Raw genomic sequence first — 13,772 nt, forward strand, 5'->3', positions numbered from 1 at the left:
TGAAATTAATTCACTCTCCCCTGATTGTGAAGATTAAATTATAACCCTTGCCTATCTTTAGATTTTAATCACCAAAAGTATAAACACCCTACTTAAAAGTTGAGTATGGAGATCTGCCAATTTTTAGATCTAATCACCAAAAGTGTAAACATCCCACTTAATCATTAATTGGGAGTTTGTGACCCATGTGTGCAATAGTGGGTGATAAACTAGAATTAAACTAACTGCCCCTGGACAGTCTTAAAGCAAAGCTTCAACTGCAATAGGTAGATGTAAAATTAGGAGAAGACACAGGAAGTGATGCAAAAGAAAGAAGGGTCTTTAAAAGGAGCTCTCACTTCCTTTGAGGAACAGTTCCTCATTCTTTGGAAGTGGAGGCTGGACCCGAGACCCTGTTCCTGGTGAGGCTGTTCTGAAATCTCTTCCTTTGAACTGACATGTGGTGAGTGAAAAGCTGACTCTTACCTGCTGGATTTCCTGAGAAAACTAGCCTCAGGAGAGACATCTCTTTAGAGAGACTTCCCCAGGTTCTCGGCTTTGCCAAGACCTAAGGACTAACTCTCCCTGCCCAGGTTGAACCAGGGGCTGGTAGTAAATTACTTAGTGATTAAGCTAGATATCTTACCCTATCCACTTTCTGATTTTCTTACTTCACTCTTTCTACATTTTGTAAATAAATTGTAAATAAATCTCTTTGGAATAGATTAAATTCCTGGAGACCACACTCTTAAATAATCCAGTGTAACCCTTTTAAAAATAACCCCTTTCCCCCCTTACAACCAGGATTTAAACTCAGAGTCCAACACTATCCATTGTGCTTCTAATAGATATTTATAAAAATGTTGAAAACCTTAAAATTTTACAGAGATATCAGTTAATATTAGAGCACTGGGCTGATCATATAGTGAGAGTCAGGAATAGCTGATGGACAGCCCATGTGCTTTGCTGTTCAGGGTTATAAGCAGCATTTTAGGTGCCTGGGGCAATTTTTACAAAACATGACCCAGATCAGCAGCCAGAAAGGTGCCCTCATATCAACTGTTTAAGATAATTCCAATTGATGGCAAGGGAGAAGCCCTGGGACACAAGCCCTAAGACACTATAAAGACACTCTGAGAACGATCTTTGTAGTGGAATAGGGGGAAAGGATATAGTCTGGTAGCTTCCGAGTTTAATGAATCATTTTTGCTAACTAGGTCTTAAGCTTTTTTGTTTCTGAGTTGCTAAGGGAGTGTGAGTGTTGCTAGCACCCCTCTAAATTTAGGGCAAAGCTCCAAGTTATACTTCTATTGGCGTTAATGGAATGTCAAGAGATGTAGACAAAGGAAGACCCTTGGCACACAAGGAGGACACTGACCAGAGTCACTGAGAATGAGAAAGTGTGGATGGGTTTGTACCAATTGTACTATGGGTAAGATTCCAACACTGCTAAGATCTTGGAGTCATTGAAGAATCTGAGCAGTGGGTTCCATTAGAAGTCTTTCCAGAGTGTATGTATAAGTCAAGGTGGTGATCATGGGAGCTACTGCTCAATTTGATAATAGATCATGGACCTATTTATTTACCTATTTATTTACAGGACATGTCACTTACATGGAGACATATATATATATATACTGAAAAGGACATGGATCTTGACTGGTTCTCAATGATGGGTTGTCTCAAGATGGTTAGTGACAGAGAGTAAGGGAGAACAGACTCTTTTTAAAAAATGTCCATATTATTCATTTTTATAAGTGAATAATATTCTAAAACCAAAATCCCAAATCATGTACCCAAATAAACAAGTGGTAAATCATATGTTTTCATCTGCATTCCTACTCCAACAATTCTTTCTCTGGAGGTGGAGAGCATTTTTTTTCATAAGTCCCTCAAAATTGTCCTGGATCATTATATTGCTGTTAGTAGCCAAGTCTATCATATTGGATTATTCCATAATATTTCAGTTACTGTATATAATGGAAAACAGACTCTTAGAAGATTTGCCCTTTTTTTACTTGGTTTGTAAAAGTGATCTGATCAAACTTTCATTTCTCTCTTTCTCCAGGTCTTCAGAGTTAGACCTTGATGGGGGAAAGAGGAGAGGGAAGGAAATTATTTCCCCTGTTTTTGTGAGGGGGAAATGGCAATTTGTAGCAGAAGGAAGTGTCAAGGATAGCCATGTGTTTATATATGGTCTAGGCTGCTAAAGAGTTCAGGGTTCCATTTGCTGAAACATAACCTCTTATATGGATGAGGGACGATTTTATATTCTCTGGACAGAATGTCCTCAAGATCATGACTTTTTGCCAGAGAAGGGAGATTTTGAACATAGTACACTTTGCTTCATGAGTAATCCTGAGTTTGAGAGCTTCTGTATTTGAATGTTTGGACACTCATCTCCCAGAGTGCTCTTCTTAGAGAAGCAACATTTCCATCAAAGAGTTGACTTTACTGCTAAAGAATTAAACCCATAGGAGAGAAAGGTCTTTGCCAACCTTGCTGCTGCCACGCGTCTCTTAGTGCATGTCCACGGGAAGGGAATTCCTTGTTCAGAAGTCTTTCCTACAGTCCCCACCAAAGTGTATTTCTCCATGGGGGGATCTAAGGAGCTACTTGAGTGCTTTGTACATTTTTCTGTCTGTTCTTGGGCTCCTGTGAGTCCTTTACATCTTATGCATTTTCTGTGGGGGTGAGTTAAATGTTGTCTCATCCTTGACATCTATATTGTACACTGACTGGTTGTGTGGGATTTGTCTATTTTGTTAACCACTTTTGGGGAAACCCTGGCATGATTTATACCATTGTTATAATCAAAATTATCTCAGGAAACTGATTTTTGGGTTAGAATATAAGTTTATTGATTCTATCAGATATAGGTCTCCCTGGCCATTTTGAATGATCAGAGAGACCTGGAAGCTGGGTCAGGCAGCTTAATAAATAGTCTTAGGAGCTCATTATTTAGCCCCTTTCTTGAACATCTGAAGACATTCTAATTGGTGGATAGCTAAGTAAGAGGTGACCTATCAAACCCTCTTTCCTTCCCCATCCTCATAGAAAAGTCAGAAGTTTGTCACGTATGCTAGAAAATAATTCTTCTCCCCCTTCATTTGTTAACCAAATTCTGTTAAAAAGGAAGACATTCTTTGGGATTCCTAAGGACAAAGAAAACACAAAAAGCAGTAGATTGGATGGAATCTCCTATCCAGATCCCAGATTCGGTAATTCGCTCTGATATGTGGGAATTGATTTTCAACCTTTCTACTTGATAGGTCTGATATGAGAATTAATACAGCAAATGAAACATAAATTCTCACACTAAAGGCAAATTTAGAAGTTTTCAAGGAGTGCTCTGGGTAAGATCAAACTCCTAGACTGGACCAAGATTGGAACAATCTAGCCTTTTGGGTTCCCTGGATCATAGATTACATCTTGGAGTCTCACCAGATCTAGAGAATTTATTTCCAATCGACCTCAAGTGCCGAATTCCATTTTGGGAGTCCAATACATCTTGGGTGCTCATTGAAGTTCTTTTTATTTGTAGAAATTTGGTTAATCAGGAGAGATTCTGTTCAACTTCAATTCTATTCCATATTTGAAATTCCTTATGAAGGCTTTGCAAATTGCTTATGTAATATGATGATTTATAATCCCAGAAAATAGTGAGGTGGTAGACAGAAAATTGGGAGTTAGGACATCTGATTTCTTATAACAGTTTTATTACATTATTTAACCTTTGACAAGCCAAGTTATCTTTCTGGGTTTTGGTTTGTGTGATTAGTGTCAACAGTAGTAGGTAAGAGAAAAGTTACTGACAAGGAAAAATGAAAGCCTGGCCATCTTCAGGGTAATGGACATTATACATAAAATGAAGGGATTGGCTTAATAATAAAACACATTTCTTTCCTCCCATGTAACATTGTAAGGTAGACCATGAAATTATTATTTTTGGGGGGCCATGAAATTATTATTATCTCTATTTTAGAGAAGAGGGAACTCAGGTGCAAAAAAATTAAATGACTTGGCCGGAATCACTCAACAAATAAATATTAGATCTGAAATTCAAACCTAGGTCAGTCAGATTCTAAGTCTTTCCTGCCACTCCAGAAGAATTCTAGCTCCCAAGTTCTATGATGCAAATTTCAAGAGACAAAATAATGCCTGTCACTCATGAAGATGGTATTTTGATTTTTCTCTTCTCAGTAACTTTTCTCTTACCTACCATTTATTATTAATATTGACCCCACAAAAGTCAATAACAAATCAGAGAAAGAGGCACAATGAAGGGTGAGCAGAGATGTCAAAGGCCATCCAAAATCTTTGCCAGGTGGTGACAGAGGCTGGTGCAATTGTAGGCAAATAGTAGGTTTGTGATGAATACTGTGAACAAATGGCTGATTGAATGAATTAGCAAATCAACTCTTCAGGAAGGGCCCACTGAAGCTCATGAGTGGATAATGTGGCATTATGTAAACTTTCCCCCCTGTGAATTATCTATAAAAATGATACTATTCCGAAACATCACTGTGAATACAGAATACAGAGTGCTGGCCCAGGGCCCATAAAGCACAGTTTGGAGAACAGTGCCCTGGAACCAAGCCAAGACATTGGGGGATTAAGGATGAGTCTAAAGTCATTTAGAGCTATCAATGCAGGCTAAAACCTAGGAAGAAGCACAGACTGTACCTTGTATCTCCCTGCTAGCAAGGAGAGAGAGAGGAGAGAGTATGACAGCATCTCAGAAGTACCCCTGGACAAAGAGAATGTTTGTTCTATTCTCTGACCTTCCTTTGTCTGTGAAGGGAGGGAACAACAGTGGTCTGCCTTCTGTAGACACTCTTCCCAATGATCTCAAACCACAGACCATGACAATGGTAGAAGAGACCTTATAGATCATTTAGTCCAATTTATTCATTTTATAGAAGAGGAAACTGAGTTAAACAGAAATGAATTTAATTTGATTCAAGGTAAGTATTAAGTGCCTTCTAAGAGAGAGACAGGGGTATGATGTTATAGTGGATAGAGGGCCAGTCATTGAATCAAGAAGACCTGGATTCAAGTCCTGCCTCTGATACCTGCTGTGTGATCACAGGGGAGTCACCTAACTTCTTAGTGGCTCAGGCAACTCTCTTCAACCCTAAAAATTATAAAAAGGTTTATTGTATGCAGCTGGTGGAGAGTGTTTCTATACCAGTGATTCCTTTCACTCATAAGTATGGTCAAGATTAAAAAAAAAAGGATGAGGCACTATTCTGAGGATTTTAAAAGTCAAAATGATCCCTGACCTCTAGAAGAGTACAGTATATTTGGGGGATATAATATACACACAGAACAGTGTCTTGTTTTGAGGAAGAAGAAAAAAGGCTTTGGAAAATTCAGAGATGAGGTTGCACCTGAGTTAAGCCTTAAGGGAAAGGACTTAACCAAGGTCACACAAGAGATAAGTAGCAACCTTAGATGTCTCATGAGAATTTCCCCAGCCTGTTTTGCAGAAGTCATCTGAATCTGGAGGTAAGATTCTGAATTTCTTGTAGCTCTGGGAACAGTAGAGCAGGAATTTCTAGAGCTTCATTGTGCTGCAGGGAGTATCACAGATATCTCCTTTTTACTCCTCCATCCTGTGATATAGGGTTTTGGCTAGACACCCTCTATCTCCCCACCCCCCCATAGGTGTTTTCTCTTTGAAAAAAAGAGCTAATAGGAAGGGAGTCAAATGACTGCTTTCCCTTGTTAGCTATCAAGTCCCACTACAATTCAATGTGAGGTCAATGGCCAGGCACTGCCTTAGGAGGGTGAGGTCAGGGCAAGTCAAGGGCAGAAGATGTTTCTTTAGTAACAAGGGAATCCAATTATATGGAGGAGGTTAAGATACCAGAGCAGAGAGAACAGATAGGAATAGATACCAAGATTTCAGCGGGGTAGAAATGAGACAAGGAGGGGCAGCCAGGATATAGGCAGAGGAAAGCAATGATGGGGGAGAACTAGGACAGGCAGCAAAACAAGGAATCAATTAAATTTCTCCATTTGTCTTGACCTCAATTTACTGATCTATTTTTTTTAACTCTTACCTTCCATCTTAGAATCAATACTATGTATCGGTTCCAAGGCAGAGGGGCAGTAAGGGATAAGGCAACGGGGGTTCAGTGATTTGCTCAGGATCATATAACTAGGAAGTGTCTGAAGTCATATTTGAACCCAGGACCTCCCATTTCTAGTCCACTAGCTGCCCCCTCCTCTTCATTAAAATGAAAGAATGTCAAGATGGCTGAGTGGATAGAGTAAGTACCAGTTCTGGAGTCAGGAGAACCTAGTTTCAAATCTAGCCTCAGATACTTTATAACTGAGTGACCCTGGGCAAGCCATGTAACCCCAATTGCCTAACTATTGTGGCTCTTCTGCCTTGGACCAATGCTTAGTATCAATTCCAAGACAAAGGTAAGGCTTAAAAAAAATAAAATGAAGTCATATCTAGGGTCTCTTCTCATACAAAATCTTAATGCTAGTTCTACTACTCAGGTATAACAGGTCCTTGGTAGCCCTAGGAATCAGTCAATTAGTTAAGTAGTCAACCAACTACCTAACATTTATTAATTGCCTCCTATGAGCCAGGCACTTTGCTAGGTGTTATATAAATGGAGATTCTGAACCTTTGACTTCATTCCTCAGAAGTCCTTAGTATTTTTCCAAATTCCCTTATAATCTCTCCTCCATCTCCATGTCAGCGAGATCATGTTATTGATATATAACTGGCTGTAACTCGTCTCATGCTCTCTTTGGCATGATGCAGCAATCAGCGGTGATGGTGGTAAGGTGGGGATTTTGAAAATGGCTAACCAGCCATGGGCACATGGTTTTTATTTTGTATCCTCTTTATTCCTTGATTTCTAATGATCATCAATAAATCCATTAAAATAAAAATTTTTTATTATTTTTAATTTTCGTGTTAAGATTATAGGTCCAAAAGTGGAATAGTCCCTGCCTTCAAGAAACTTGTATTTTATCAGAGGATACACCATGTGATTTACAAAGCAGATGTGAAGTAAATATAAAGGTGACTTGAAGGCATGAGATGATCCCCATGAAAAGCTGGGGATCAGCAAAGAAAGTGGAGATTGAACTGAGTTTTGAAGGACACTAGAGGAGATCCTATGAGACAGATAGATTGGTCAATGGATAGAACATGGGGCCTAGAGTCAGAAAGACCTGAGTTCCAATCTGGACTCAGACACTAACTAGCTTGTGTAATCCTAGGCAAGTTATTAACCTCTTGTTTGCCTTAATTCATTGGAGAAAGAAATGGCAAGCCACTCATGTTTTTTGCCAGAAAACCCCATGGACAGAAGAGCCCACAGAGTCATGAAGAGTCAGACATGACTGAACAACAGTAGAAAAGGATCCTGTGAAGTATAAGTGAGAAAAGAATTCACTTCCAGGCACTGGGGGATAACCAATGCAAAGACATGGAGAGAAAGGTGAAATATTTGTATAGGAAGAGGCTAGTGTGGCTGGACTCTGTAGTACCTGAAAGGGAATAATGTGTAAGAAGGCTGAAAAGGTAGACTCACAACAGATTTTAATGGTTTTAATACAACTAGATGAGTTTATATTTTATCCCAGAGGTAGTACTAGAATATTTATGAAGTAGATGGATGACACAGTCAGACCTACCCTTTAAGAAAATTGCTTTGGCAGTTATGAAGAGAATGGATTTTTGGGGAGGGTGAGATGCGAGTTAGGAAGATCAATTAGGAGGTTATTACAATACCTAAGTCTAGTGGAGATGAGGGCCTGAAGGTAGAAGGTGACTCATTGAGTGGAGAGAAGTTGACAGATGTGAAAAATGTCATGGAGATAAAAATGAGATTTGACAATGCACTCAATAAGTAGGATAAATGAGGGAAGAATTTAAGGACACAAAAAATTGTGAACATGAATTTTAAAAGATATGTGGCTACAGGATAGTGTCATGATGCTCTCTGGGCATGGTCCCTTCTTGTACTTCTCAGGAAAAGAGGAGGTCTGATGATATGCTTCTCTGTTTAAGTCCATGCTGCTATCAAAGGACAGAAAAGAATCCCAGTTGTCTGGAGGACCCCGAAGGGAAATAGAAACTATACAAGAGGGAATCTTACAAATCTTCCAGGTGACACTCCCTAATTTTACATATGATGAAAATGAAGACAAAATAATTAGATGTTTGCTCAAGGTCACATGGATAATAAAGAGTAAACCCAGTATTATAATTTGGAATTTTAATTCTGACTCTAAAGCCAAGAATCTTTCCACTGTACTTATGCTGAAGAAGTGTATCTTCATAATGTCTTACTCTAGGAGATCTAAAATAAAAGGGCTATAAGATCACTTTTGGTAGTCAGTCAAAAAACATTTATTAAGTACCATCTTTGTGCCAGGCACTGGGGATCCTAGTCTCAAAAAGTTCACAGTCTAATTAGGGAGACAATATGCAAAAAACTTTGTACAAACACAAAAAAAGATGCAGAATAAATTGGAGCTAATTGCAGAGAGAAGGTACTAGCATTAAGAGGTATTAGGAAAGACTACTTATAGAAGGTGGGATTTAGTTGGAACTTGAAGGAAGCCAGGAAAGTCAGAAGGTAGAGATGAGGAGGGAGAGCATACTAGATATGAGGAGCAGCCAGTGAAAATTCATCTAGTGCCTTGATCAAGGAAGCCATTGTCTCTGGAGAGTAGAATACCTGAGGGTAAGCAAGAGTAAGAAGACTGGAAAGGTGGGGGGTGGAGGGTCAGGTTACAAAGGGCTTTGAATATCAGAGGATGTTATATTTGATCCTGGAGGGGATAGAAACCACTATCACATAGTGGGAAGGATGATATGATCTGACTTTTGCTTTAGGAATCTCAGTTTGACAGTTGAGTAGAGAATGGAATGGAGTGGGGAGAAACTCAAGGCAAGGGGACCAATCAGCAGGCTACTACAGTTATATTTATCATGAGATATACAGCTTTATCATGAGATGAAAAAGGCCTACACTCATGTCAGAGGAGAGAAAATGGTTTATTTAAGAGATGTTACAAAAGTAAAAAAATTGCAGGATTTTTCAACAACTTAGAGAAGAGGGAAGAGAGAGGTTGAGAATGAACGTAGGTGGCAAGATTAGATCTGGATAAGTAGATTTGAGAATCATCCGCATAAAGATGATAATTGAATCCATAGGCATTGATTAAATTATCAAGTGAAATACCATAGAGGGAAAACAGAAGAGGATCCAGGAGACACCATTTGCACACAGCCAGTATCAGCAAATGCGACTGTATAGAGGGGCCAATCTGTTGGAAAAGTTGGGATATTATAGATTCAGTTGTAGAGAAGTTTGCCTTGGTAAGAAATAGATGAAGGAGATAGTTGTAGAAAGGATCTGGATGATGACATGGGAAGAAGAGGGAACTCTGGGTGAATGGCCTTATTATTTTTTTTTTCAGAAAAGTATGAGGCAAAGATTCTTAGCTGAGAGGGTTGGGGAAGGGGCAACCATAGTAGATCTAAGGAGGGATCCAGAGTTTTAGAAAAGTTGCTGTAGTGAGTGGAATAATGAATATGCTGGATAGATGTAGAGGGTTTGCCTTGCCTCAGTGTGGGTCCAGTTGAGATTATTTAACATAAGTTTGTAATGGATGGTGGTCTCACAAGTTTAGTGATTTATCCCAGCTCTGTTCAGCACCTTATGTATAGAGGTGAAGGAAGGGAGTAGTGGGAGAAATCAAGGAGGAGACTTGGCAAAACAAAGTAGACAATAGGATAAGAGGTCAAGGGCAGTCTAGAGTTGAACTGGTTCACTAGGAAGTCAAGGTGGTGTATTGGCAAGATCAGAGTATGATCTCTATAGGTAACTGAGGTAGGAGTAAGTTGAGGAACTGAAAGGTTAGGATATTTTTATAATTTATAGATATATTTTTATTTATATTTAAATTTATATATATGTAAATATAGAAATATTTATAAATATTTATGTTGACATCCCTAGTATGAGGGTGGGAGTTGGGGAAGGGAGAAAGATTGTATCTGGTAGATAACAGCTACCATCATTTTGATTGGGGAATAAATATAGATGGAGTTAACCTCAAGGAGAAAAGGTTCCTGAGTGATGGTGGTAGAAGGAGAGCTTGAAAGTGTCAACAATAAATAAGGACCTTCACCTGTGAGTGAAAACTGGGGAGATGGTGATAGTGAAAGTGCAAATAATGTGGAAGGGGTAGCCAAGGAGGCCATGTCATCAGGAAGGAATCAGCTAGCTCCAATTGTGGACTCCGCTGGTACCTTCTGTGCCCTTATTTGTCCCAGCTGTGTAAATGGAGATGCCAGGGCATGTTGGTGAGTAAACAGCTTCATTGTCCTTACTCACTCTCCTCTGGAATAAATTTGGGAAGTTTTGTAGCCCAACAACTCTCTTTCACATAATCCAGACTGGAAAATAGGGACACTAGATTTTGCTATCATGGATTTATAGATATGAAGTTGGAAGTGACCTAAAAAAGTAATTTAGTCTACCCTTCTCATTTTATAGATGAGAAAACTGAAGCCTAGGGGGGCAGCTGAGTAGCTCAGTGGATTGAGAGCCACCCCTAGAGATGGGAGGTTCTAGGTTCAAATGTGACCTCAGACACTTCCCAGCTGTGTGACCCTGGGAAAGTCACTTAACCCCCATTGCCTATTTAAAAAAAAAAAGAAAATTGAAGCCTAATGAGGTTAAGTGATTTGGTATAAGGCTCCTATGTTGGATCCATAATTGTGTGGGAATGTTTTTTTAAATTATATTTGTGTGTGATTCTTATTATTGTTTTGCAAAGGTCTGTAGACTGCACTGAATTTGAGTAGAAACAAGACAGTTGCTAAAGGAGAGTGACATGATACTCAGTGTGTTCCCCTTCTTTATCCCTTAGGATCAGAGATTCTCCATCATGATTATCTGTAGAAATCTGTGTTACCATCTTATCAACAAAATGGTATCTTTTAGCTGCTGATTATGGGTCCTAAATGGGGCCTCGATGGTAAGTTTCTACAGGGACCAAATTGGATCAGTGTCATTTGCTTTGCACAGTTTCAGTACAGTGTAATATATCTGCACCCCAAAGCCCAAGGACCCATCAAAGGGAATTCTGGGTATACACCTGAGAATGACTTTCTCACAAAAGTATTCACTGTATAATATAGATATAAGAAGACATCTTTTTATTTACGCCACTCCAGAAAATGCACAAAAATGCCAAGGATTCACAGGTTCACATGAACAAATTCAGAAACATAAAAAAAGAACAAAAAAGTCTCATTCAAGTGTTATATTTATTAGACTCTTCTTAGAAGGTAAAGATCCTTTTTGGAGTCTTTGCATAGATATTGTGTGCTCATTCAGTTCTGCATTGTTTGAGCAAGTCAGCAACTATCATGGAAGGCTGGCAAAATTCAGATCTCTCACCCAGTTGTTGCAAAGCTTTAGTTCTCCAGCCATAGAATGATACTGTGAATAGTCTAATTCACTGCTGAGAAGCACACTGTTGAGAAAACTTCCTGTGGACAGCTAGTGCCTAGATCAGGAACTCCTTCAGAATTATCTATGAAGTAACCCCTAAAACTAAAAACATTCATTTCGCAGTATTGTTAACTGCTGACCTATGTGCAGAAAATGAGACAGAAAGACAGAGGGCAGCTGAAACTGTGAGGCTTAGAGCGTGCACCTCTAGCAGCTGTGTATTATTTATTTTAAAATAATGTATCCTTATTATTTACAGTAAATAATAATGTTGTTGCAGTGCTATTATAGTAATAATTACAAAATCAAAATTTAGGCAAAAGTAGAAATGAAAACAGAGATAAAGTTGAAACAATATTTGAAATAATATTTTATTTATTAATAGTGCAAAATCCCTTTTTTGATCTTATATTATTAAAAGATATCAATGGAAATGTTATTATGGCATATGCTTCATTTTTTAAAAAACTGGTTTGTCATGGTAATATAGTGATTTGAAGGTCTAGTTATAAGTTCATTTTATGTCAATGTTTTATTTTCATGATTGTCATAGCTGAAAAAGATAGGCCATAAATATCCAAATTCGTTATTGGCTTCATCAACTAAAGTATAATATTCATTTTGAGTCCCATCAACCCATTATGTTTTTATTGAAATTCTGCTGGTAAATTTCCATCTTCCTTGATGCCAATTAATTAATTGTTCTTACAAAGTACTCGGGAGGTGTTGCATTTATATATTTTTAACAAAAGGATTAAAATTCCTCAGAAACTCAATCTGGAAGATATTAAAACAGGTTAGAAAATTCTGTTAGCAAGCTTCAAAAGTGTTCCAGATCTGAGTTTTTTATAGGTGACACAGTGACATTGTTTTCAGTAACCCAGAGTGGAGAGAGTCAAGTATGCAGGAGAGGGATATTGCAGAGAGGTCAATAGTCCGCTGTAGATAAAATAGTCCATCAGATTTGGCAAGGAAGAGTTCTTTAGTAACAATGAAGAGAGATGCTTCAGTTGAGTGAGGAGTCAAGGTTAACAAGGAGGCTATGAACCGGAGGAACCAGAAGGATTGTGATGCCCTTCATGGAAATGGGGAAGATTGGAAAAGCAGTGGGTTTGGGGGAAAACATAATGAGATCTCCCATGTAGATTACAACTCATCCATGCCTCATTCTCTAATTATTTAACTCATTCCCATAAAAAACTGTGTGCAGAGTGGTGGGAAAGGGCTGAGATGGGGAGGGGGTGGGTGCTTTATTCATGGCCAGTATCCCAGAATTTAATTATTTAATAATTGATGAGGTGAAGGGTTTGAGGATCTGGGAGGGAGGAGATAGGACAGAGATTTTGCCTGTCTAGGGAACCTGAGTTTGATTAGGTTATAACTGCTCTGAGGAACAGGCCAGTGGTGGGAAGGGGAAGAGTGGGAGAGTATTAAGCTGTATTGTAGTTGTATTGAAGACAAGTACTTGGGTGTGGTTATGGTGGTGGTAGTTGGGGTGGGGAAGAGGGTATCTTTTCACTCTCTGGTTGATTGAACATCCTTTGGGCTCAAGTCATACCTTTCATTGGGCTGTGGCCCCATTTTGGAAACCATTGGTTTCAGGACTGCAGTCTTGGGCTCATCTGAGCAAGTACAAGTGCCCTACTCCCATGTTCTTTTGCCATAAGTCCATTCCTGGCTCAATGGAGGAATAGGATCCTACTGCTTTTCTCTTCCTTTGTTGGTGGGAAGGGGAAGGGAAAAGAATGGAAAGGGAAAGGGGAAGGGGAAAGGGGGGGAGAAGGAAGGTGAGGGAAGGAAGGAGAAAACAAGGCAAAGGGAGTATTAGTATTAATGAAGTGCCTTCTATGGTTTGAACAGTGTTACACATTTTTCCAAGTATTATCTTATTTGATTGACACAACAATCCTATAAGGCAGGTTCTATTATGAACCCCATTTTACTGTTGAGGAATCTGAAGCAGACAGAAGTTAAGTGCCTTGCTCAGAATCATATACTTCATTAATGTCTGAAGCTAGATTTGAACTCAGGTCTTCCTAACTCCAGGGCCAGTCTAATGTAACTGATTAAAATTATCTCCAGAGACAGATTTTTGGGTAAAAATATGTTTTTTTTTTATTTTTTCAGGTTTTTTGGTTAGGCCAGCTCTCTTGAAACCAGGGGCAACTTGAGCTGGGTCAGGGAGCCTAATAAATAGATTTTTTGGAGCTCATTAGTCATCCCTTTCCTTGACCATCCCATGACATATTTAATTTGTGAATAACTAATTAATTTATCCCTCCCCAT

At 38.9% G+C, this 13,772-nt stretch overlaps 1 protein-coding gene across 1 annotated transcript in view; it reads left to right on the forward strand.

Moving 5' to 3' along the window:
- Positions 1–10,978: 10,978 nt before the first annotated feature.
- The window catches only part of DNM3 (dynamin 3), a 647,411-nt gene continuing 644,617 nt past the window's right edge, over positions 10,979–13,772 (forward strand). Inside the window, exon 1 of the mRNA XM_056815556.1 lies at positions 10,979–11,007. Coding sequence (XP_056671534.1) covers positions 10,994–11,007 — 14 coding nt within the window. The 5' untranslated portion in view covers positions 10,979–10,993. The remainder of the gene's footprint in view (positions 11,008–13,772) is intronic.

This window comes from Monodelphis domestica, chromosome 2 (genome assembly GCF_027887165.1).
Source record: "Monodelphis domestica isolate mMonDom1 chromosome 2, mMonDom1.pri, whole genome shotgun sequence".
NCBI classification, from domain to species: Eukaryota; Metazoa; Chordata; class Mammalia; order Didelphimorphia; family Didelphidae; genus Monodelphis; species Monodelphis domestica.